The sequence below is a fragment of the Brassica napus genome, chromosome C6 (genome assembly GCF_020379485.1).
Source record: "Brassica napus cultivar Da-Ae chromosome C6, Da-Ae, whole genome shotgun sequence".
NCBI lineage: Eukaryota > Viridiplantae > Streptophyta > Magnoliopsida > Brassicales > Brassicaceae > Brassica > Brassica napus.
The window spans coordinates 23,766,342-23,792,211 of record NC_063449.1 but is presented as its reverse complement, the minus strand read 5'-3'; the positions used below and the strand labels follow the sequence as shown (position 1 = coordinate 23,792,211).

At 37.2% G+C, this 25,870-nt stretch overlaps 3 protein-coding genes and 2 long non-coding RNA genes across 11 annotated transcripts; 2 read left to right on the top strand and 3 right to left on the bottom strand.

Annotated features, from left to right (window-relative positions):
• Positions 1-43: 43 nt before the first annotated feature.
• On the bottom strand, positions 44-7,329 carry LOC111207042. 5 transcript variants are annotated; one of them, XR_002659245.2, is made up of 12 exons: positions 5,215-7,329; positions 5,031-5,139; positions 4,746-4,947; positions 4,366-4,641; positions 4,094-4,275; positions 3,888-3,995; positions 3,208-3,625; positions 3,049-3,120; positions 1,689-2,855; positions 1,422-1,617; positions 1,189-1,329; positions 44-998 (listed from the first exon to the last, which is right to left on the bottom strand). It is a non-coding gene; the product is annotated as an uncharacterized LOC111207042 (long non-coding RNA). The 5 variants fall into 5 exon arrangements; XR_007325171.1 differs by having other exon boundaries at positions 3,219-3,625; XR_007325172.1 differs by having other exon boundaries at positions 3,208-3,622.
• A 232-nt stretch (positions 7,330-7,561) lies between these two features.
• Positions 7,562-10,780, top strand: LOC111207190 (IQ domain-containing protein IQM3). 2 transcript variants are annotated; one of them, XM_022704968.2, is made up of 9 exons: positions 7,562-7,948; positions 8,028-8,142; positions 8,696-8,761; positions 8,862-8,950; positions 9,225-9,312; positions 9,393-9,539; positions 9,633-9,725; positions 9,985-10,086; positions 10,194-10,780. In XM_022704968.2, the coding sequence occupies exons 1-9, from the start codon at positions 7,710-7,712 to the stop codon at positions 10,623-10,625; spliced, it is 1,371 nt and encodes a 456-aa protein (XP_022560689.1). In that variant the 5' UTR covers positions 7,562-7,709; the 3' UTR covers positions 10,626-10,780. The 2 variants fall into 2 exon arrangements, with proteins under 2 accessions (XP_022560689.1, XP_048616987.1); XM_048761030.1 differs by lacking the exon at positions 8,696-8,761 and having other exon boundaries at positions 7,581-7,948.
• Positions 10,781-12,236: 1,456 nt separating this feature from the next.
• LOC106452425 lies at positions 12,237-13,783 on the top strand. 2 transcript variants are annotated; one of them, XR_001289796.3, is made up of 3 exons: positions 12,249-12,969; positions 13,232-13,336; positions 13,439-13,783. It is a non-coding gene; the product is annotated as an uncharacterized LOC106452425 (long non-coding RNA). The 2 variants fall into 2 exon arrangements; XR_007325174.1 differs by having other exon boundaries at positions 12,237-13,336.
• On the bottom strand, positions 13,584-17,899 carry LOC106452424 (vacuolar-sorting receptor 1-like). Its single transcript, XM_013894535.3, has 12 exons — positions 17,384-17,899; positions 16,164-16,856; positions 15,821-15,909; positions 15,660-15,729; positions 15,485-15,568; positions 15,246-15,322; positions 15,067-15,148; positions 14,702-14,784; positions 14,532-14,598; positions 14,219-14,347; positions 14,010-14,122; positions 13,584-13,910 (listed from the first exon to the last, which is right to left on the bottom strand). Exons 1-12 carry the CDS (start codon positions 17,679-17,681, stop codon positions 13,818-13,820), a joined length of 1,878 nt encoding a protein of 625 aa, XP_013749989.2. The 5' UTR covers positions 17,682-17,899; the 3' UTR covers positions 13,584-13,817.
• A 740-nt stretch (positions 17,900-18,639) lies between these two features.
• LOC125588417 lies at positions 18,640-18,945 on the bottom strand. Its single transcript, XM_048759751.1, has one exon. It carries the CDS (start codon positions 18,943-18,945, stop codon positions 18,640-18,642), a length of 306 nt encoding a protein of 101 aa, XP_048615708.1.
• Between the last annotated feature and the right edge of the window lie 6,925 nt (positions 18,946-25,870).

Below are 25,870 nucleotides of genomic sequence, written 5' to 3'. Positions count from 1 at the left end.
TACATGATGAAAATGTACGATGCTTGAAACTGCAGAAGAATAATACGAGAAAGTGAATGTAGATTCAAGCCTAGCAATGCATGTTTTTCTGGAGAAAAATTTATCATGTAATCTTTGATTCTGTACCAAGACCATTTAAAATTAACAAATCGTTTTCCACCCCACCAACATTTGAATAACCTTTTTAGAAATGGAACCATTAACATGAAACATTCTATTTTATCATAAATTAGTAATGTTCGATAGATGACCATGTTTTTTATGCAAGGAGGAATTCAACTAATTAAAACTAAGAAATAAAAGTCAAAACCTCTCTGAACGTTTTCCAATGCAATCAAAATGGCGAGTTCCTGGATGTTTTTCCGGTGAGAATCCGTCGTCTGTAGCTGCTGGCGAACCACCACCCCTTCATCCCACCCCTCCGGATCCCTTTGTCCCCTCATCTCCATTATCACCGTAAAATTTCCCAACCTTATCTGAAGCCAAAACCACCCCCAAACCCTCTCCTAACTACATATTTGGTACTGTTACGAGATCAACAATTGTTCCTTCTATGGCAAGTAAAGGGTCCAAATCTTCAACTGCAAGAGCATTCCAAGTTCCAACTGCTGTCTCAACTGCTCCTTATGTATGTGAGGTAGATGATACTTCCTCGATGTCAACTGGTTCCATAAAAACTACTATTCAAGGACCTTAGCTTGAGGAAAGTACTAGAAAATCCTTCTCAATAATCCCACCTAAACCTTCTTCCCCAATCCAAAATAACAAAGCCTCCTGCTCTCAACCATCAGTCACAAACCCTAATCCCACTATTCAGCTTGAATCGAACCAAACTCCTTCTCATAACCATTTAAACCATGCCACTGTCCCCTTCCAAACTTAGGCTGCTCCACCAACTCTGGTAGAGCGAATTCGACTTTCAGAGAATAAGACGATGCGACGTTTTGCTCCAGTGACCATGGTTCCTAATGGGAGGCCTCGAGTACTCATTTCGGACACTGTATTTCAAAAGGGAGCAGAGCTGCGTAAAGACTTTATCATTTGTTATTTCAATGGTAAGACCCCCCCCCCCCCCCCCCCCCCCTCAACCAAATACAAAGTGTTTTCAATCACATGAAAGAAAAAAAATTGGAAATACACAACAACCCACTAAACCAATCTGTTATTGTCCGAATTCAAAGTGATTACCTTAGACAAAAGATTTTGGACAAGTGGTACATTGGAGATTTGATGTTTCACACTGCCCAATGGTCCTCAGCTCACTCAAAGTCTACTCCACCATTGAAGGCTATCAAGATATGGGGTCACCTCACTGGAGTGCCTCTTGACCTACAACATGATGAAGGAATGAGTCTCGTTGCAGGGATAATTGGTGAACCAAAAGAAATGGATGATTTCACAAAGAACCTAGCGAGTCTCACCTTATATCATGTAAAGGTGGAGGTAGATCTTACAAAACAGCTCCCTTCTGTTGTTGAATTTGAAAGGGAAGATGGTGAGGTTGTAGAAGTCTCAGTTCACTATCTTGGGTTCCACCGACTTGCTCTCACTTTCAAGAGCTAGGTCATATTGTGAGAAACTGCCTACTGTACACTCCTCCTCTGTTGGATGCAGAAGCTGAAAGGAAAAAACAAGCTTTAAATCAAGGTGCATTGAAAAATAACAAGAAGTATCGGCATGTCTCTCACCCTAAAGAGATTCCTCTTGCTAAGTCGATGCCGTCTACTGCAACAGTACATGTTCCTCTTGTTGCGGGCTCTGTACAGAAACTGTTGCTATTGTGGTCCCACATGCCCCTCCATCTGGTTCCTTGCATGTCATGTCTGTAGTCCCTCTACCTTCTGTATCCCATCCCCTGCCTATTGTTCATGTCTATGTTTCAAACCGTCCCCTCTTGAACACCTTAGCTTCTAATCCCTTCATAACTCCTGAACCTGTCCCTAGACCTTCACTTAAAAGATCTCGTTCTTCGCCTACCCTTTCCCCACCCCTCTCCTCAAACACAAATCCTAACCTTTTCGCTCAATCTCTTGCTCTTTTAAATCTTGTCATTTCTCACAAAACTGATCTAAAAACATCTTCTGTTCCTCCTTTTCAGCTTGCTTTTCCTTCTGCTTCTCAGGACTCCTCCATTCTTTCGGAGGATCCTCCCCTTTTATCTTAATGAGTGTCAAGCTCATTTTTTGGAATGTTCGAGGCCTAAATGACCCGAACAAGCATAGATCCTTTGTATCTTGGCTAAATACTAATAAGCCACTTTTTGGAGCCCTCTGTCCTACCTGGAAATTCTACTTGAATCATAACTCTGATCCTGATGGTCGGATCATCCTAATCTGGGGAGACACTCTCAACGTCCAGATCCTCTCTCAAAGCTGTCAGTGCATCACATGTAAACTATGCTTCCCGAACCAACAATCTACTTACTACTCAGCTCTCTACGCTTCGAACTTAAGCTCTGATCTGGCTGATCTATGGAGAGAACTCATCCATCTCCAATCAACTCTTGATTTAGACAACAGCAGCTGGATCCTAGGAGGAGACCTAAATCAGATAATCCATCCAATGGAACATTCTGATCCTGATATCACTGTCCCTGACTATCTCATGTTTCAGCTGCGAGATTGTTTCACTCAACTGGGGCTCTTCGATCTTCGATTCATTGGTCCCACTTTCACTTGGATCAATTCTCATCCCTCATTCCCAATCCCTAAGAAATATGATAGACTGATGGTGAACAACTCATTTGTTGCTTCCTTCCCCCATGCCATATCCTCCTTCCTCCCTCCCTTTTTCTCAGACCACTCACCCTGTGTACTTGACCTAGCTTTTAGCCTTTCTTTAGCTGGTTCCAAACCCTACAAGTTCCAAAATTACCTCATCAAACACCCTGGTTTCATTCAGCTTCTACAAGATGCATGGATTCGTACTGGAAACGTGTGTCAAACTCTACCACAAATGTGTTGGAAGCTAAAACAAATCAAGAGTGCTCTAAACCTTTTAAGCAAAGATAATTACTCTAAAATTCAAGAGAGAGTGAGCGAAACTAACAGTTTGTTGCAAATTGCGCATGTCCAAGCTCTGCAAAACCCATATCATGCCATGTTCCAAGCTGAGAGAGACCTGCATCAAAAATGGAACTTCTTACGAGAGATCGAGGAGATGTTTTTCAGGCAAAAATCAAGGAACAATTAATTGAGAGAAGGGGACCTTAACACTACCCATTTCCAGCGAATCTGTCAAACAAGAGCTAGCTACAATGCAATACGAGCTTTCCTACTATGTGATGGCACTTGGGTGATTGATCCCCTTGCAATGAGTGAGCTTGCAGTCAACCACTTCAAGTTTTTGCTTGGGCTGCAGTACTACTTCCCAACTCTTCAGTTCACGGAGCCAAATTGGATTCAAGACCTTTCGTCCTTTGTATTTCCTGAGCACTGCAATCAACTGATGTTATCAATCCCTTCTGATGAGGAGATCAAAACCGTTTTCTTCAAACTAAGTCCTAACAAGGCTCCTGGTCCAGATGGCCTAACATCAGCGTTCTACAAAGCTTCGTGGGAAATTATTGGTCCTGAGGTTCTCTCAGCTATCAAGAACTTCTTTGCCACAAACTTCCTCCCTACTGCTGCAAATTCAACAATACTCTCATTAGTTCCAAAGTTCCCTGGTGCTACAAAGATACCTGATTTCAGACCAATTTCTTGCCTAAATACAGTCTACAAAGTCATATCTCGGCTTTTGGTCAAGAGGCTTAAGCCTATGTTATCAACGCTTATCCTGCCTAGCAAAACAACGTTTGTAAAAGGAAGGTTGATAGTTGAGAACACTACTCTAGCAGGCGAGCTTGTAAATGGTTACCATAAGAACAAGGGATCTAAAAGGATTACCATCAAGGTTGATATAGCAAAGGCCTTTGACACACTATCTTGGGAGTTCTTGTTTTCCTGCCTTGAAGGTCTTTAGTTCCCAAGTCGTTTCATCCGCCAGTCGAAAGCCTGCATTTGCACATCAAATTTTACAGTTGGTTATAATAGATCAATTCATGGTTACTTCAAAGAAAAGAGAGGGCTTAGGCAGGGAGACCCTCTCTCACCCTATCTATTTGTCATTGCGATGAATTGCTTGTCACATATGCTCAACAGAGCAGCGAGGAAAAATAGATTCAATAACCATTCAAACTGCTCCTCTATCAAACTTACTCAACTCTCATTCGTAGATGATCTTTTTATATTCATAGATAGTTCCATTACATCCGTCCAGCAGGTGCTACAAGTTCTGAAAGAGTTTGAGGACCGATCAGGCTTGCCTGTGAGTATGCAAAAAACAAGCTTTTATGCATCGAGAATGACTAAGGTAGAAACTAACCTGATACAAGCTTCAACTGGAATGACTCTAGGATCTCTCCCGTTTCGCTATTTGGGTGTTCCACTGAACTCCCGAAAGCTCTCTGTCACCAACTATGAACCACTGATCCATCAAGTCAAATCTCGGTTCTCTTCATGGTCAGTTAAGACTTTCTCCTTCTCTGGGCGGCTTCTCTTAATCAAAACAGTCATTGTAGGGATAACAACGTTCTGGTGCTATGTTTTCATCTTGCCCAAAGCGTGCATCAATCGAATAAACTCCCTCTGCAGCTTATTTCTGTGGAAGGGAAACATTGAAGGTCATAACTCAGCGAGGGTATCATGGGAAACTGTGGTATTGACAAAGAAACAAGGAGAATTGAGAATTAAGGATCTTCGAACCTAGAACAAAGCGTGCACTTTCCGCCTCCTTTGGCTTCTTTTCTTCAGGCCAGACTCAGTATGGGTGCAATGGTTCAAGGAGGCTATTCTGCAAGGCTCAGTGCATAACTACTGGATAACACCTCCGAAGCAATCATTTTCATGGCTTGTCAACAAGTTCCTCAAGATGAAGGATGTTGTGTTTCCACTCATTAAACTGCGACTGTAAAATGGAGAAACAACACGATTCTAGTCAGATAATTGGACACCATTTGGTGCTCTGAACACTTACTTATCAGGTACTACCTCAAGACGTGGGATCCCTTATCAAGCAACAGTCTCCTCTATCTACACTAACATATAATGGCGCTTACCACCAGCTCGTTTAGATGCGCAGATACAGTTGTACACCTACCTGACAACCATCCAACTGACTACAAGTCAAGACTATTTCGAATGGGAAATCAATGGACAGGTACACACGACTTACAAAACTGGTGTGGTATTTGATTATCTGTGTGCTCCGCGACTAGATGTTAGATGGCAAGCAGCTGTGTGGATTTCTAAAGCCATTCCTCGCCACAGTTTCCACACCTGGCTTCTTGTACAGAACAGACTACCGACTCGTGATAGACTAATCAGTTGGGGACTTCGTGTTGATGAGAGATGTCTGTTATGTAACTCAGGTCAAGAATCTCGGAATCATCTCTTCTTCTCATGTAACTATAGCTGTGATATGTGGCAAATTGTGGTGAGAAGACTGCAGATATTGTTGATTAGAGATTGGCAGGGAGTCCTGAATCAGATGATCTCCCTCCCCCCCTCCGCAACACCAGCGACTCCTTACTCGACTAGCATGGCAAGCGACCATGTACTGGCTCTGGAACGAGCATAGCACACGCCTCCATGCATCTACTTTTCGATCAGTGGATCAAGTTTTTAGACTAATGGACATGCAACTGATAAACAAGATTCAATCTTTCAGAGACACAAACCCGACCAGATCGTCTACGATGATGTTGAGTTGGATTCGATTTCAGTGAACGCCAACGTCACCACTCCAAAAACTTCAACGCTTCGTTTCTGATTCAACCATGTGGGCTTCATTTGGGTCCTAGAACTAAGGGTAATGGACCAAATTCCTTGATATGTACTATGGCTAAACAAACTAAAGTCTATGGGCTATAACATTTTCTGTTTTATTTAAGTTAAGAATGAAGCTTACAAAAAAAAGAAATTCAACTAATAATATTTTTTTTTCATCGGCGTAAACAAATTCTCTGATAAACAGATCTCTTTTAACCAACAAATGGACTAATCATCCATGAAAATGAAATAGAACAATTGACTACGTGCACCTCGTTCAAGAATATATTGAATATATGTCTTTGTGTTTTGAATCTAAGAAACATGTATTAACTAGACTGTTGCGAAGCTTTCCATGAGACATTGAATCTTCAAAGTATCTTTGAGCACTCTTTCGGTTATAGATCTTTACCAATTGAGAAACCATCTATTATAAATGACGCATGAAATTGACGTAAATTCTTTATATTCTCCATTTTCCCTGATAATATTTTTTAGTTTTTGCTTTTATGACTTACGGGAATTAATATTTTTCAGGAGTCCACTTGAAGCAATATTATTACTATAGTACAAAATCCGGAATTATTCATTGACACTGTTACACGAGTTAGTTATTTTGTTCCCTTATTAACTCATGGTAGACAGCTAGACATGTGTATTTATGACATTGCCAGCTGTATGTAAACAGTGTTACGAGTTAATTGTACCATTTTATCTGCATTTTGTTAAAATCATATTCTTTCCGTTTCTAAATAAACGTCATTTTGACATTTTCTACGAAGACTAAAAAAATAGCAGAAATATATGTAAATTATTATTAATTATATTCCTCTAATCAATAGTATTTGAGATAAATAAAATTATTTAGAAAATCAATGTAGTTTTCAATTAATTTTCAGCTGAAAGTAAATATAATTTGCAGCTGAAAGTAAATATAGTTTACATTGAAATTGTAAAGTTACACTTTTTGTAACAAAAAAAGTTAAAATAACACTTATTATGAAACTTAATTTCATATGGATCAACTTTTGAACTAATTATTTTTTTGAAGCACAATGGCATAGTGGTTAAAATTTAAATGTTTCTCCATTAGATTTAAAGTTCGATTCCCAAAGAATTCAGTTTTTGCAGATTATATGATGTAAGTTTATCGGAGATTTCAGAGAAATGCAGATATAATCGTTTGTTGCGATCATGTAATGTATAAAAAGTCTGTCCATTAAAGATGTCTTACAAGTAAAATGGTCTCTCGATCTAAATGTTACGGAAAGAGTTTCATCGTGAATTTGCCAGTGCAGTTGTTCATCAATATCACTTATATTACGGCTGTTTATCATGATTCGTAGTAGAAATTATATAATGATATACTCAGTGTTAAAAAAAAAATATCAAGTTTTAAATGTAAGTTGTCAAGAAACATTACTACAAATACTTTTTACCCCCAAAAAATCACTACAGCTACACAATTTCAAGGGCTTAAAACATAACAAAAATATTAGGTTTTAGTGAATGATATTGGTTTCATTCTTTTCACAAAATCGATGATATATTAAATAGTCACAGTCAACGGTGCCAAATATTTCACAATCTTACCGGTCTATTTCTCACAAGAAAATTGGAAATAAGTATTTTGACAAAATATAATAAAAGATTTTTTTCCATCACAAAAAATGATAAAAGATAGAAAATTAAAAAAAAATATAATTAAGATAAAAGAAATGGTCCTCGGGGACCGGGGTTAGAGGCGAGCCACTTATTTTTATATAAATAAATACACAGAACACACACTGATAGCAGAGAAACACAAGTCTTCCCTTTGGATCTTCTCTAAGTTCCATTTCTTGTTCAGACATTAAAGATCGAAGTAAGTTTGGTCTGATTTTCTCAGAAGAGAAGAAGATGCAGGTCGTCGCCAAGTTTGATTTCCAGTCTCCGCCGTTCTCTCACGCCGCCGGAGAGATCCTCATTTCTCCGGTAGACCGCAGAGCAGAATCTTTCGCTAACTTCACCGAGGCCCTTGAAGGCGCGTGTCCTGACTCGCCTTCTAGCTTGGCGGCGGTGAAAGTGCAGAAGGTTTACAGGAGTTATCGCACGCGCCGGAGACTAGCGGACTCTGTGGTTGTCGCCGAAGAGCTCTGGTAATAATCTTTACTAAAGTTTTAAATAGATGGAGGGGATTAGTTTGAATGATTAATGTTAGTTAATGATTTAATAAAGGTGGCAAGCGATGGATTATGCGAGATTAAATCATAGTACGATCTCATTCTTTGATTACTCAAGACCTGAAACTGCAGTTTCCAGGTGGAATCGTGTGAGCTTGAATGCTTCTAAGGTATGTCTGGTGCCTTATTCTTTTGGTCTTAATAATATCAAAAAGTTCTGAAATAAATATTATCGTAAGAAAAATTATCTGAAAATGTCTCAGCGTTGAGAGTCGTATCTGATTTTTGTTTTATTTTTGAAAAAGTAGAGTCGTATCTGATTTCCAATTAAAAAAATATCTGTGTAGATATATATATATATATATATGTCCAGATGATTTTTTTTTCAAATAAGTATTATTGTAAACCAAGTTCAAAAAGTATTATTGTAAGAAAACAAAAAAATATATGTCAAGATGAAAATTCTCAAATAAGTATTATTGTAGGCAAAATATCAAGTATATATATGTCGAGATGAAATTTTTCTCAACCAAATATTATTGCAAGAAAAATATTTTTAAAAAACGTAAAGATAAAATTTCCCAAATAAATGTATTATTGTAAGAAAATATTAAAAAATATATATATATATATATATATGTCAAGATGAAAATTTACAAAAAAAATATTATTGTAAGAAAAATAATCCAGTTGGTTTAAGGGTTTTTGTAATCTTGTGGTTAGGTGGGGAAGGGTCTGTCCATAGTCGACAAAGCTGAGAAATTGGCCTTTCAGCATTGGATTGAAGCTGTAATTACTTTTATCTTCTTTTTGTTTGTTGTTAATATTTAGATTAATTGATTTTTTGGTGTAACAAGAAGACTAAACAACATGAAACTTTTATAATCAGATTGATCCTAGGCACCGGTATGGACACAACCTGCATTTGTACTATGAAGTGTGGTGCAAAGCTGATGCTGGTCAGCCATTTTTCTACTGGTATGTTAACACCTTTAAACTAAACTAGATTTAGCACTTTTAAAGCGGAGACTATTCTTTTGTTGACAATATATCTATTTAACAAAAAACTGTAATTTTTGTTTTCCGGTTTATATAAACCATTTGTTTTCGTTTTTGTAAACCATTTATTGATTTTGTTTTTCGGTTCTAACATATACAATCAAAATCCACCATGACTATCTAAGGTTCATTTTGTTTTCTTGATCACAAGAAAACAAATCTTATCTGAATGTGAAAAATCGGTTTCTTGCAGGTTGGATGTTGGAGAAGGGAAAGATCTGGATCTGGTAGAATGTCCAAGGTCGAAGCTTAAGCAGCAATGCATCAGATATCTTGGACCTGTACGTGCCATACTTTTCTTGTCAATTATTTATTTAACATATTTTGGCTATTTCTCATGTGAATCTTTTCTCATTATCAGCAAGAGAGGGAAGAGTATGAGTATGAGATCATTGAAGGGAAGATTGTTCACAAGTTAACCGGACAGTTTCTACACACCATGCACGGATCTGAGGGGACAAAGTGGATCTTTGTTATGAGTACTTTCAAGAAACTATATGCCGGTCTGGTAGGTCTTCTTGAAAACCTGTTTATCCTTGTATAACTTGATAATTGTAATTGAAGAAGATTGTTAATAGTTTTTGGTTTATGTCTACTTCAGAAGAAGAAAGGAAGGTTCCATCACTCAAGCTTTTTGGCCGGAGGAGCAACACTAGCCGCAGGGAGGGTGGTTGTTGACAATGGAGTTCTCAAGGTAATTTTACCAAGTCTGCAACTTAAGTTATGTCTGCGGCAGAGCCTGTCGTGGACATAGACAAATGACACATTGGCCTATGGCTTTCAAATTTTAAAAGATAATTTATATAGACATATGCCTCCAAAATTGTTAAAAAAAAGTTTTTTATTAAGATCCTTATTAAATTGCTTATATCCCCCGAAATCTCTGGCCTTGTGTATCTTTGTTATGTTTTTGTAATTGATATGTCTCCGTTGTCTTCTTGCATTTCTTTCAGACAATCTCTGCATACAGTGGTCATTACAAGCCATCAGATGATAGCCTTGACATATTTCTCTCGTTTCTCAGAGAGAACGCAGTGAATCTAGACGGTGTTGAGGTAAACTCTTGTTCTACTCAACCTTACACGAATCAAATCTTGATTACCAAATGATATGAGAAGAGACTACTTGAGAGCTAATAATATAGTTACTTTTGTCTGTGTAGGTGCACAAAGCTAGTGAAGATTCCGACAGCTACGATGATTACTTTAAACCCAATGGAGATGGGACCAAGTCTTTAAAGAAAGAGGAGCCAACGCCATCCAACGCAGAGGCTGAAACTGATGAAAACGGCAACGGAACACTTGAGGAGATCAAACGGAGTAGTTACCAGAGAACCCTTTCAGGTGGGCTTGAAAGCCCAAAAGCTGACGTTCCACAGAAAGCAATCTTACAAAGGATCAACTCCAAGAAACAGTCGAAATCTTTACAGTTGGGTCATCAGTTAATGCTGAAATGGTCGACAGGAGCTGGTCCAAGGATCGGTTGTGCAGCTGATTATCCTGTTCAGCTCAGAACACAGGCTTTGGAGTTTGTTAACTTGTCTCCTAGAAACCGGAGCAGCGCACTGTCTCCGACCGGGAGGATTGATGTCTGAGATCATATGTTTTCCTTGTTCTTAGCAGTTTAATCGTAATCTTATGTGACTTGGTTAAAGTGCGAGTTCTATCTATCTAAAGTTTTTGTTGTTTTTTCTTTTCACCTGGATGATGTGATGCAGAAGGAAAAGAATGAGATGTGTTTTGTGTAAAAGCTTTTCTTTTCACTCATAAATGATATCTACCTACTAGCATCAGATTCATTAATTTTAGACTCGGCCACAGTTTGACAGTTTCAGAGGTTCAGGTTACTACAGAACAAACCGCAAGAGTTTTATTGCATGTAAACAATTACTATTGACATGGATGCTACTAGCACAACTCAAAGAAATGAGTTATTGCATTCATAATGGACATAAATGATTATAGTAAGTGTCTGCCATTTATTAATGAAACTAGGTAATAACCGGTCTTGCCCGAAATGTGATTATTAGTTTTGTTATTTTTAATAAAAAGACATCAAATCTGTTTAATCTGGATATTTGTTCGATTTTAAGTTTTTTTTTATTTTTAATCTTCTAAAATATAACTATTATTTTAAATTAATATTCATTTTAGTTTATTCAGTTAAAATGTTTGATTTTTTGGTTTTTTCCGGTAAAAACCAAAAATAAATATTATTTGTTTATTTTCATGTTATGAATTTTAGATAGTCGTCATGTCGAACCAATAATTTCATATTATAGTTTCTAAACATATAATAGTTTAAGAAAAAGAAAAGAAAATTATTAAGATAAATCATTTCACTACAATTTGGTCAATGGTGAAAGAAACATTAAGAAAAAATATTTCAACTTTCAAAAAAATTAGATACTTCAGTTGTGGTGAATACTTAGTTACAAAGTACTCACATCAAAGTGCACATGTATGTGTATGTAAAAAGTATATAAAAATAGTTGACAAATATATAAAGATATTGTTAATTAATATTAAATGACATTTTTGTTTAAAAAATACATGAAAGATAAAATTAAAATTAATTTAAAATAAAAAGGGCCTTGACATTAGTCATTTTTTCATATAAAGAAAATAAAATTGTATCCGTAAATAGGGGTGGACACAGATCGAATATCTGGGTATTTGGAAGCATTCGTGTCGACTCGATCTTTAGCTACCTAGATATTCGGTGACTCGGATATCAGAAATGTTTTAGAATTTTAAAGAATATCTGATTTGATCCGTAAAAAATAAAATTTTAAAAATAATTGAAATTTTTAATAATAACATTTTATTACAAAAATAAAACATTATTTAACTTTTTAAATTCTAGTACCTAATATAATAAATTTAGTTCATAAAAATATTGTAAACTGATATAAAGTATAATATATAACGTATATATATATAATTATTTACATATATGTATATATATGCATATAACAGATCGAATTAGATATTTGTTCTTAAAAATATTAGTATTTTTGATTTGCTTCTTTTTTGGATATTGTATTTTAGTATTTGATTTGTTTCATAGAGTTACGGATATCCAAATTTTTTGGTTCAATTCAAAACGGATAACGAATCGAATAAAAATTTATGAATATTTTGCTTAACTTTATCCTTAAACAATAAAAAATATATATATATAGTTTGGCTTTTGATTCGTTGTCTATTTTTATTCGACACTAAAAATCCAGAGTTTTATAAACATGTATGTGAGTTTTAGATTAAAAGAAAACGCAAAGTACGTAGTGTGAACACATTTATGAATATAGTGTGAACGCGTTAACATACTTATTATCAAATCATTGTGAAGCTGTCACGTGTCTATTATAGTGTGAATGCATTTATCACGGTGTTTCTCATATATAAGGGATTTTAGTTTGGTATATGGGAATGTCCGGTACAAATCGGTTTACCACATTGGATTATAAAAAAAAATGGACGAGGATTCACAAAGCATATACTATTGTATGATAGATTTCTTATGACCTTTTTAGACCATATAAGCATATACTATTGCATGAAAGACCATTAAAACTGTATCTATCAAAGCTGAAGGAGATATACAGAGACCAAGTAAACATTACCCAAAGCTATTGGGCTTAGAAAACAGTCAACCCAATAGAGAATGTAAAACTAGGCTCAATAAAAAGCCCAATGGATTTATCAGCACCAACTGGCGACGTCTCCGTCTGACCGTCCTCCTGTAATAAGATCACCGGAGACGCCGTAGAACAGTCAGAACCACGAGATAGAGGACATTATGGCTTGTGAGACGGAATCGGAAGCTGGCCTGCTCCCATGTTTGCCAGCTAGAGAGCTACCACTATCCTCATCCTTGTTATCAAAGTCAGTCCATCTTCTACTCTCGATCTTGACCTCGAACGATCTCCCTTCATGGTTGGCCTTTGATCATTTCAAGTTTTAGTGTGAAAGGCATTGCCTTGGCTTCTTGTTTGGTGATTGATTGATAGTAATGGAAGTTGTGAGTTTTCTGCTGAAGAATATGTCATTTTAGATACGCTCACTTGCTTAACTTATCAATGTTATCATCTTTAGTGATCATAACACAACGCATTGATCCTATCGATGATCATCGAGGTTGCCTGCTGATCAATGATGATGCACTGTGATATTTATATCCTCTCGTTGAACACTGTAGTTGATGTTGAGCGTCACGCCAGAGATTTCATGGAAGTTGCAGCTTTATTTTATTGGATTGAAGCGAGAAGATCACGATCCCGCAAGTGCTGAAAGTCTCAGGAAGGTTAGTTTCTGGTTCACCTTCAGACCCAACAATGTGAAACTCCCAAAACACATTTTTTCTTGTCAGTTTCTGGTCTGCTCTGTTCCTAACAGAAGATTGCAGTAATGGAGGACAAGCTTAACACCAAGGAGGAGCTCACAAAGAAGCACACAAGGTTTATCCAAGAATCACATATTCAAGTGAAAGAACAGATTGAGAAACAGAGTGGAGGAGCTGGAATAAGTATAAACATCAAGCAAAGTCTCAATAGTAAATAAACGTAACTCAACTACTTATTTATTTCTTATTATACATTGCAAGAGTAATGCAGAGAAAGAGGGATTCCATATGCAAATCCACATCCCTTACAACAAGTGCAGATGCACTTAGTTATTTCTTGTGTGGCTTTTCTCAGAGTCTTATACATTCATTTACATAGAAACATAGAAGAAGCTTCCTACAGATAAGAGAGAGTCTCTTGGTTTTGTGTTGATAACTTCACTCATATATCCATATGCGGACCACGTGGATTGGGTTGGCTTTCCAAAGGCATGTACTGTGCCATGATCCCTCTTATTTCCGCATCCATGTATCTCTGCACCATTGTTTTCTTTTTTGTTACTTCAAACATCTTATCTACATGGCAAAAACTCCATAATATATGTATTATGGTAAAGAGAGTAGCATAACATACCCTGATCCTGTATTTGTAGGCGGCATATCCGGAAAGACCTGCAACACCCACTGCGATTATAAGAAACCACAAAAAGCTCCAGCTGAGCTTTGTCGTTCCAACTTTGTTTGAACCTTTCACATTCAAAAGCAGAAACATAAAGTTTGATTAATGACTCCACATTAATTATGGGCATTATATGAGCAAAGGAAGAGATATCTTTTGTTTACCAATGCAAGTGTCGTGTTCACGCATGTAGAGCAAACCATTCTTGCAGCTGCATTCATAACTTCCCCATGTATTTTTACATTTACACTCTGGGCACTGGCAAACCTTTTTTTCTTTGCACTCGTCCACATCTAACACATTCAATCAAATACAATACAGTTACCATCTTGAATTCTCCAAAACATCTTAGTGTATATATTAGGACTATGCACATATACGCCACTTTACGGATGTATATGTTTACAAATTGTACTTGGTAACACTCAATTAAACCGCATGATTACAGATGCTAGTAAATATTCCTTAACAAAGTACCTTCACAGCTCTTTACTCCATCGCCCTTGAACCCAAGTGGGCATTTGCAACCATTTGAATGATCATCCTGAAATATCCATTTAAAAAAAAAAAAGAAAAAAAGTTTCACTCTAGGTTAAGAAGACGATTGTTCAAGAACTAGATATTAATATAGAAGACGAAATACTTACTACGCAAGCAGAGTAAGTGTAGCTGCCTCTGGTTTCTCTCCAGCATCCTCCATTGTTGATGCCACAATGCAAAGCTCCAGAGGCTGCCAAGTGAAACAACGTTGAGAGCATCGGATACAAGAAAATTATCATGAAAAATTATAGTGAGAGGACTTTTGTTTTACGAAAAAGGGTAGAACGGCATTTAAAGCAACTTAGAACATTGCTCCACTTGTCCACTCAGTTATATGGGTTAAATTTCCTTCAACTTTAAAGCAAAATACTTGTGGAATAGAATAACAATGCCAGAGGATATGCCATTATTTTGCATCCCGTTCCAACACAAAATATGTCAAGCTGCCTACAGGGAGATAAAACTGATATACCTTTGCAGTGAGTGTAGCCGTCACCAGAAAATTTAACACCTTGAACAGTAGGGCATTCACACAGTCTTCCCCTAAAAGTATCCTAAAATGCAGATTCAGATCAAATCTAATGAGTCTTAGTTGCACACCAAAACCAAAATTTAAAAAGAGAAAAAAAAACTAGCAAGCCCAAATGTTACCCGGCATGCAGTTATGTTGGCAGCTTTGTCTTGCCAGCATCCACCGTTGTTTTCCAAACATTCATTAGTGTTTAAATCTGCAAAAACCAGGAAACGTATCTCAAAACATGTAAAACACTAAGGAGAACTACAAATGCAAGAAGTCACCAAAACTTTAATGTCTGTATATCAAGAGAGAATGTGATATCTGAAAATGACAAAGAGAGTTGTGAAAGTCAGTGGAGAATATAGGACCGGACCTTCGGTTAGACATATAGCTGGTTCTGTTGACTCTTCAAAACCTGAACACATAGCTTTCAGCACTGCCCCTTTTTCCAATTTACCTAATCCCATGAAAAAATATTTGAGTTAGCAAAGAAAACGTGAGATGCTGCAGAAAAAGGCAACTCTGACAGGTCAGTTGTTCTCTAATACCTCTGTATTGTCTGTTGTTCACGACAAGAGTTGGGAGTATAGTCACGTCTCCACGGGCACCTTTGCCAATCTGAAACAAACTCATTTCGTGAATATCACAAAACGGAATTGAGAGCTTCAAAACAACAAGATCTAGAAGAGAAGAGTTGCAAACGACAAACCTGGGACTCCTGCTCTGCTTTAAGAACTGGGTTCTCGACATCTGCGTCAGGGTCTCCGATACACTTGTCCACCTTCTTGAGATCAATGTCTGAATGCATACAACAGAACGAGCATTCAGAGATTAGCCAGCTGATAGTCACAATGAAATGCACAAAACACGAAAGTAACAAAAGATCCTTTGCTCATATATTAGGCTTCAACAGCCTTACAAGGTAAGGTAAGCTGATTGAGTGATTGCTATCAGTCTGTTTGTTTCTCTATATTTGATATAAAGATGTATTTACTATATACTTGCGCTTGATGAAATGATATCACAGCAGGGTAATGAAGCATTATACTCACCAAGTGACTTGATAATTTCGTCTGCGCACTCCTTGGTGTACTTCTTATCCTTCATCGGACACCGGATGGCGAAGTCAGTCACATAGTCCCACCAGACCCACGGCTTACCGGTCTCGTTCATGACTCTATAGACGCAAGCCTGGCGTAGATTCTGAACGACAACATCTTTCCCATCATACCCTTTAGTAAAATCCTGCTCAGGATCAGGCGCACAGTATCTTCCATGGTTGATACACTGAGACTTGCACTGTTTACTCAGCGTAAAAGCCTCAGGGCAGTACCAGGTGATGTAGTGCGGCGTGAACTGAGTATGCCCTCCTTTCTCAAGAATCTGAGCAGCTCCTTTGAAATTCTTGAGAAACTCAATCTGAGTATCGCACTTCTTCCCACACTGGTCGTTGCTGTTGGTCCAGAGCTCGTATTCCACACGCTCATCGGGATGAGGAACAGACTCAGTCCAGTCCAGCTTCATGTTCACCATGTCCCCACCGGAGAGAGCAGACTTTATACTGTCTCCCAAAGACTTGGTGATGAGAGCTGAAGGAATGGTAATGTTTTGAAGATAATCCGCATCTGACTTATCCTCTTCAGGTGTATCCATAGTGATCAATGGCTCAGCTTTGTTGTCAGCTACAAGAATCGCTGCTGCTCCAGCTTGTTGAGCTATCCATGCTTTCAAAGTAAAGAAACAGTCTGTGTTCACAAAAACAAACTCACATTCAGTTCCAAAATACAAATCTTTTCCACAAACTATAACCAAAAATTGAATCTTTTCCAGAAAACATAACCAAAAACTGAATATTATTCAAAATACTATAACCAGAGTTTGAATCTTTCCAGAAAAATATAACCAAAAAATTGAACTTTTTCCACATATTATAATCAAAAAACGAATTTTTTCCACATACTATAACCAAAATTGATTTTTTTTCATATACTATTACTAAAATTGAATATTTTCCGCATACTATAACCAAAAACTGAGTCTTTTCCACATACTAAACCCAAAAACTGAACCTTTCCAAAATACTATAACCAAAAACTGAATCTTTTCCACATATTATAACCAAACAATGATATATCTTCCTCACACCATAATCAAAAATTGAATCTTTTCCACATACTATAACCAAAAACTGAATCTTTTTCACATACTAAAACCAAAAACTAAATCATTCCCACATACTATGAACCTAATTGAGCAAAGGGTAAGATGGAACCTCCACGATCGATGAGGACAAAAGTGGGTAAGCCCCCAGGCTTAGATTTGAAGGAGATGTCGAAATCGTTGTAGCTTTTACAAGCTTTCTGATTCGATTTGGGATAGGCAACGGTGCCGACTAAAGTACCACCGTACTGAGGAACTCCGAAGTTCCCAATGGCACACTCGTAAATGCCTTTGATGGAGTCGGGTGATGTGACTTTGAGGTTGTTCTTCTCCACGACGAATCTACAGAGCGCTGGACTCAGGATCAGAAGAAACGAGAGGGTGAAGAACCTTAGCTTCTCCCGACTCATGATTGGGGAACGGATTCGAGGTAGAGATTGAGATCTGAAACCCTAGATTGCAGAGAAGATTGAGAACGAAGATCTCGTGAAATGGAGGAGGATGCTTTATTGATTGGTCAAGTAAGTGAACAGTGTTTGTTTGATTCAGGAGGAGAGAGATAGAGAGGCTTATGAGTTAAGGAAGAGAAGGAAGGTTTATCTATTGTTATTATAATTTCTATTGTTACGACTTATTACGATTAGAGATAATAGATACATGAATCTTATGAGTTAACTAAATTGAAAAAGGAATTTTAATGGAATTGTTCTTCTTTGTCGTCTCCGTAAATTTATGTTTATTTCGGTCAAGATTTTTCAAATGATAAATCAATAAAAGTTTTGGACTGTTACAAAATAAATAAATGGTTAAGAATTGTAAACGGGAGACACGTGCGTATGTGTTGTTATCCAAAGCTGATACCGGAAAAGAAAAAATCTTCAGTACAGACTCGAGAGTTTTGAAAAAATCACTAACCAAAAAAAATCTTCAAACAGAAAACAAGTGCATTATTAAACAGAAATTGCATTCACTAACCCAAAAAAAAAATCCAAATTTGTTGTGAAACTAGAGAATGAAATCTATGTTTCTGTGTATTAACCATAACATATAGAACCCTTTATATATAAAGAATTACACCGTCTTAGAATAATGGAAAGAGTACAAATCATAAACATAAGTAAATAAGGAAATAGTAGAAGCTGGCCGCCGGCTCTCTCTCTCTAGGCGCATGGGCTGATACCGGATCGAGCCGGTTATGGACATCCATTATATGGTTCATAACATTCCCCCTTGGATGTTATAACCATTCAGAGTTTGTAATACGCTTTGGATATTGCCTTATTAAAACCTTATCAGGAAAACCCAGTGGGACAAAACAATGATGAAGAAAAAAGAGTACAACACGTATTACTCCCCCTGATGTGAACCTCACTGAAGGTCTTTCAGTCGACGCATACCAATTTGATGCGTGAGCTTCCTGAATGTGCAAGTCAGAAGTGATTTGGTGAACATGTCGGCTGAGTTGTCGTTGGAACGCACTTGAACCACTTGGACCTCTCCAGCTTTCTGCAACTCGTGTGTGAAGAAGAACTTGGGCAAAATGTGATTCGTCCTGTCTCCTTTGATGTAGCCGTCTTTGAGCTGAGCAATGCATGTTGCATTGTCCTCATACATCACGGCCGGTGGGTCCTTGCTCTCGCTCATCCCACAATCTGATCGGATATGTTGGGTCATCGACCTCAACCAGACACACTCGCAGCTGGCTTCATGTATAGCCAATATTTCCGAGTGATTAGATGAAGTGGCCGCGATCGTCTGCTTCATGGAACGCCATGATATGGTTGTACCTCCACGTGTAAAGACATAGCATGTCTGTGATCGAGCATTGTGTGGATCTTATAGATAACCTGCATCAGCAAAACCAACTAAACCTTCTTTGTTTTGGTTAGTATAAAATAGACCCAAGTCTTTCGTTCCTTGCAGGCAACGAAGAACATGTTTAATCCCGTTCCAATGCCTTTGGGTCGGACAAGAGTTAAACCTAGATAGTAGGTTCACGACAAAGCATATATCAGGCCGTGTGTGACTTGTCAAATACATTAAAGCTCCTATGGCACTGATATATGGCACTTCGGGACCAAGGACATCTTCATCGTCCATCTTGGGACGGAAGGGATCAATATCCAGGCCGAGGGACCTCACGACCATGGGGCTGGATAAAGGGTGTGAGTTGGCCATGTTGAATCTCTTGAGTACTTTTTTGTATATGCCATTTGATGCACAAGGATTCCATCTTTAATGTACTCAAAATGTAATCCCAAACAGAATTTCATTTTTCCTAGATCTTTCATTTCGAATTCTTTCTTAAGATATTCAACTGTTTGGGAAATCTATCCAGAGGTTCCTAGGATATTCAGATCACCAACATACACTGCTATGATCACAAATCCTTTATTTTCGAAATTTTTTATGAAAATGCATGGACTGATCGGGTCGTTCTTATAGCCCTCTTTTACTAGGTACTCACTTAGTCTATTGTACCACATTCGACCTGATTGTTTCAGTCCATAAACAGATTTATTCAACTTTATACAATGTTGTTCTCTAGAACTCTCTTTGTTTTTCAGTTTAATACCCTCTGGGACTTCCATATAAATCTCATTATCCAGTGGACCATATAAGTATGCAGTTACTACATCCATTAACCGCAAGTCTAAGTTTTTTCTTATAGCCAGACTTATCAGGAATCTAAAAGTAGTAGCATCCACCACTGGGGAATATGTTTCGTCATGGTCTCTGTGAGAATCCTTGTGCAACAAGCCGTGCTTTATATCTTACGACTTCACCATGTTCATTTTTTTTCCTCACAAAGACCCATTTGTATCCAACTGGTTTTACATCAAATGGTGTTCGAATTATAGGGCCGAAAACACATCTCTTCTTTAAAGAGTTTAACTCCATGTACATAGCTTCTTTCCATTTGATCCAATCTGATCGTTGAGTGCACTCATAAATAGACGTGGGTTCATGATCCTCATTTAAATCCATAAGTTCAAGTGCGACCTTGTATGCAAATATATCATCAATGTCGACATTCTTTCTGTTCCATTGTATCCCAGACAAGACATAATTTATTGAGATCTCATTATTATTAGGACCTTCAATACCTTGAATCTTCGTGTCCCAAGAATCAGTATTAGATACATCAGGGCCGGGCGCATCTAAGCATTCATGATCGACCGCGATCGCTATTAGGGTTTTGGGATCGGCCGTGGCTAAGTCCCGGGATTTAGGAACGGCCGCAGTCGCGTCTAGGGTTTTAACAACCTCAGTTTAATTCTCTGCACCTTTCTTAGATTTTCGAGGGTTCTTATCTTTGGAACCTATTGGTCTACCACGTTTCAAACATTGTCTAGACTCTGTAGCAACTTGATTGTGTCCCTCTTGAACATCAATTCTAATTGGTGCATTAGCAGCTGGTATATATGACTTAGTCACTCTTTTCGGGTCAGCAAAGGAATCTGGCAATTGATTAGCTAGCTTTTGTAAATGTATTATCTTTTGGATTTCTAAATCACATTCCTGAGTCCGAGGATCTTGCCAAGATAAGGATGTTTGATTCCATGTAATATCTTTTACCAGCTTGTTGCTATTTTCCCCTAATGTTGGATGTTCGGATTCATTAAAATGCAATCCGCATACCTGGCCTTAAATAAATCATCCGTAGTTGGCTCAAGGTATTTTATAATCGTGGGAGAATTATATCCAACATATATCCCCATCCTCCTTTGAGGTCCCATCTTTGTTCTCTTTGGTGGAGCAATTGGAACATAAACGGCACAGCCGAATGTCTTAAGATGGGATATGTCTGGCTCATGACCCGTAATAACACCGTTCTCTGGTGATCATATCTCGATTTCAACTCTGTCCAAAGGTCTAGAGGATTCTTAATAGTCAAATACTGATCTTTGAGACTCTCAATAAGATGATGGCGTATAATTAATATCGCACTGTATCTATCTTTCTCACTTGCATTATTATCCTCGGTGATACATTCACCGATTCTCTTGAATTTTAAGATGATCTTAGTATCAAGTGTCCATTGCAAGTAATTATCTCCAGAGAGATTTAGGGCAGCAAAATTCAAGTTGTTGATTTTTGACATCTGAAATCATATGTTATATAATTTAGTTTTTAAAAGTGTGTTCATGCAATCAATATATTCAAGCTTAGCATTCAGTCTCTATATGTACATTCGATCAGGTTGATATGATGCAATCAGTTCTAACGGATATGAAATGTACAAACAAGCCGCACAGCTATGACAAAGAACAAGCCGCACGGCTACTGGATGTAATCAATTCGTATTATGCATTCAGTTCATTCGTGATTGCAATCCTAGCATAGGCGGTTTCTATATGATCTTAATGCAATATTTTCATACATCTTAGTAATCGGTTTCTAAGTGATCAAGCAATCAAGCAATATTCATTCAATATGTATGCATGATGCAACCAAAACCACACGGCTACAAGATATGATCAATCCTAGCGTTTGATTTATAAGCGTAATTGTAATTCAATCAATCAAGCAATATATTCAATCAATCAAATTTGATTTAGGGTTTTTAACAATGTTGAAAACGTGTGAATAACTAGCAATGCGATTTCAATTTCAAAATGGATCAAGCAATCAAACTAGTATTCGATTTTAATTGAAACTATCAAGGCTAGCAATCGATTTCTATTTTAAAGTATTTAGGGTTTTGATCAAACAACCAATACGATTTCAAATTCAATTCATACAATCAATTTCAATTATGAATTTAGCAATCCTAGCATATGGATTTCTATGTGATCATATTCAAATTAGGGTTGTGATCATATTCAAATTCAATCAAGTTCGATTTTATTCCAAGACATTAGGGTTTCGAATTTCAATCTATCAAAACTAGCAATATGATTTTAATTAATCAAGGTTAGCATACTATATCCAAACATACAATCATTCAAACAATCAATTTCGATTTCAAAGATTAATTATGGTTTGGATAAAATCGATTATGCATTAGCTTTAGGGTTTTAATTGATTTCATGCATTCATGCAATAAGCATGTATGCAGCTAGGGTAATATATATTAGGGTTTCGATTTAGATCATTAGATCAATGGGGTTTAGGGAATCAAACTTATGATTATGAGCTTCGATTTACTCATTGGAGTTTTGAGATTCATAACCATTAAGGTTTCGATTTTAATTGATCAAACAATCAATCTCGATTAGGGTTTGGATCTACTACCTTATGGTTTTGATTTGATTATTGGATCATTAGGGTTTGATTAAAGATTTTGATTCATAACATGTAATATATGATTAGGGTTTTATGGTTTCAATTCATATCAAGCAACCAAATTCGATTATGGGTTCTCTTTAAGGTTTCGAATTACCTTAACCTCAAGTACGGTTGAATGGACCACCGAGGAGAGAAGAACCGCGAGCTGAACACGAACGGATTGCTTGCTGTCCTTTCTGGTATCGGGAACGCGAGCTGGACGTTGAGTTGATCGGATCACGAGCTGATGTTGTCGCGAGTTGGATCGTTGGATGCAAGCTGCCCTTCGGGAACGCGAGCAGGCTGAAATCGTCTTAGGTCAGGACATGAACAGGTTGAATCTTGGATCGGGAAGGTTCGCGATCGGTAAGGGTGTTCGCCGAGAAGATTAGGGTTCAAGCCGGCTAGGGTTTTAGGGTTTATCGATTTGGATTTTAGCTTAGGGTTTTAGATTCTATCGTGTTGATAATGTGTTGTGAAACTAGAGAATGGAATCTGTGTTTCTGTATATTAATCATAACATATGGAGCCCTTGATATATAGGGAATTACACCGTCATAGAATAATGGAAAGAGTACAAATCATAAACATAAGTAAATAAGGAAATAGTAGAAGCTGGCCGCCGGCTCTCTCTCTCTAGGCGCATGGGCTGATACCGGACCGGGCCGGTTATGGACATCCATCATATGGTTTATAACAAAATTCACCAGCTAACCAAAATCACATCTTTCTTCTCCTCTCTCTACCTATCTATCTATCTATTATTATAAAGTAGTGTTTGCTTCACTCTAATGAAGCCACGTCAGATTCCAGCTAGATAAGTCGTCTCCTGACGTTGCGACACATGTTCAGATTTAAAACTCACCGTCTCATTAACTCGATGTCTCATTAACGCGATGTGTTTGTAATTATTGGGCTACGTTTGTTTTTTATGTTGGCTTAAGATATTACTCAAGCAAGACATCCAGATAACGAGAAACCCGAATCTTCTTCATCTGTGTCCTATCAAAATTTAGGGTTCTTCGTGCTCTTCGATCCTGGACAACGACGATCTTCTGATATGTTCTCCCACATCAACAATGGTGTTTCGAGAACTTGAGATGCTCAAATCGACGTGAAGAATCTCTCAATAGGATTTCAATCGCGTAGTTTAATATTCCTTATTTTATGGATTGTTAGAGCCTGTGATATTGATTTTCTCATAGTATTGTGTTGTTAAAGTTTTGTACAGTTTCTCTGAATATTTAAGTAGTTACTGGAGATTGATGCATTTTTGGTCCGACATGAGACCCACTTAACGAAATTACAGAATCATCGAGGCAGTCATGGAATCTGCTGCACAAGGTATTATATCCAATATTGTAATCGAGGCAGTCGTCAGTCTCGAGATTGATGCATTTCTCTGAATACCTTTTTGTACTAAGCTTTCTTATATCCAATTTTTTTTACGGTTCGGTATATTATATTTACCGTTCGGTGTTAGTTTCCAACATATTCAGACTTGAAGGGTGGATGGATAAGAAGGTTTTTAATCCTTGATGCTGTGGGAGGAAGGCTCCATCAGGAGGAAAGATTGTTGAGAAAGGCCGTAGAGAGGATGATGAAATAACAGAGAATTACCAGCACATTGACCTGCTAGGAAACATGGTTAGAATGCTGAAGGTAGAAACAAACTTGCAGGTTTAGTGTCTGTTTCTTATGTGTTATTACCAAGCTTATACTCATGAATTAGAGATGATGTTTTCAAGAGTAGAAGAAAAAAAGAAAGGAAAACTTCAAAGGTTAAAGGTAAAACCCCATCTTTTCATGTTTCCAACCACTTACGTTTGATAATAATTTGATTCAAAGGTTTCTTTGTTTGGATATATTTGAATTAATGGCAAGAAGAGTAGAAGACCATGCCAAGTGGACCACCAAGATACTTCATACACGACATTGTTGATGAGGAGGTTGATGTGTTTGCCATCGGTGAGGGTGTATTGCTTCTAGAGGTCGGAACCAGTCCTAGAGATGTTGATACAGCAAGCTGATAGAGCATTATTAATAATAATGTATCCGAAATTCTATTTATAAACATTGAAAGTTTTGGGATGAGATCATTGTTTCCTTACACATGGAAAACCTTTTTTGGTTCCTCGGCTAGGAAATGAGTTTGTTCAAACAGAGATGAAACGAGTGATGACAACAGCTTCAATGTGCACTCCTCATATAGCCACAATGCGACCTGAAATGAACCGGGTATGCTATATAAACCAAACCTTTAGCCAAACCCGATATTTTGTGCATTTGTTCTAAATAGAGTTTCTTGGGTAGCAGGTGCAGATGTTGCATGGAGAAGACCGTCCAGCTGAACTGCAGCATAAGACATGTCAAAGAGCACCGGTGATTGTGAACGCGTGCTATCTTCTGGAACTCATCCGCCACAGGCAACTCCTAATGGAGTGCGTAGAAAAAATCAATTAAAACTTAATGTCTAATAACCAATGTGCTTATGCCCGCCTTAGTTTCCTTAACTGCGTTTTGCTTATTATTATTCTCCATTGGTTGCTTCTGTTATGTCTTTAGCCAATCGGTGAATATCACCAAGATGTGTTTCTAAGTTGTTTTACTGATCTTTGTTTAGTTCAACCCCAAAGATGTCGTCAATGTTTTTAAAAGTCAATTTTAGATTTACCCGAAGCGTACGTAAAAGCCATGTAAACGAAGAAAGTCAAAATAAAATGAAGCATTAAATAGACCTTCTTATCAATAAGCTCTGCTTCTTTATGGTCCTGTTATGGTCCTGTTAAATTTTTTTCGTTCTTTACTTTTCTTTGTGTTCGTTCTTCTTAGGGAAATATAATATTAATTTTGCTCTGTACATGGTTTAAGTATAAAACATTGTTGCAACTATGAATTCTGAAAACACTATCTTACGAGTAAATTAGTAAAACTTTTGTGGCTGGTAGTGTGTCCCACTGAAACAAATTATCATATACTATAAACCCAAAAAAAAAATCTTAAGATATGGTCATTGCTTTTGATTACGCTCAGTAATATTTTTGGATCATACTGTTAAACCAACAATATATTGTAAATTTCCCTAAACAAAATGAATAATTTAAAATTATTTTATAATTATCCAGCTACTTATATTTTTATAATAGATTATAATATATTTTTTATATAAACTTAATAGATTATAATATGGGTAATTCTTTCAAATATTCTTTGTTTAAGTTTTTGTCACAAAAATAGACCTCGAGAAAAAAAATGACTAAAATAGCCTATTTTTATTTTGAAATTTTTATTTTTATTTTCTATTTTTTAAAATTTGAAACTCTAACCC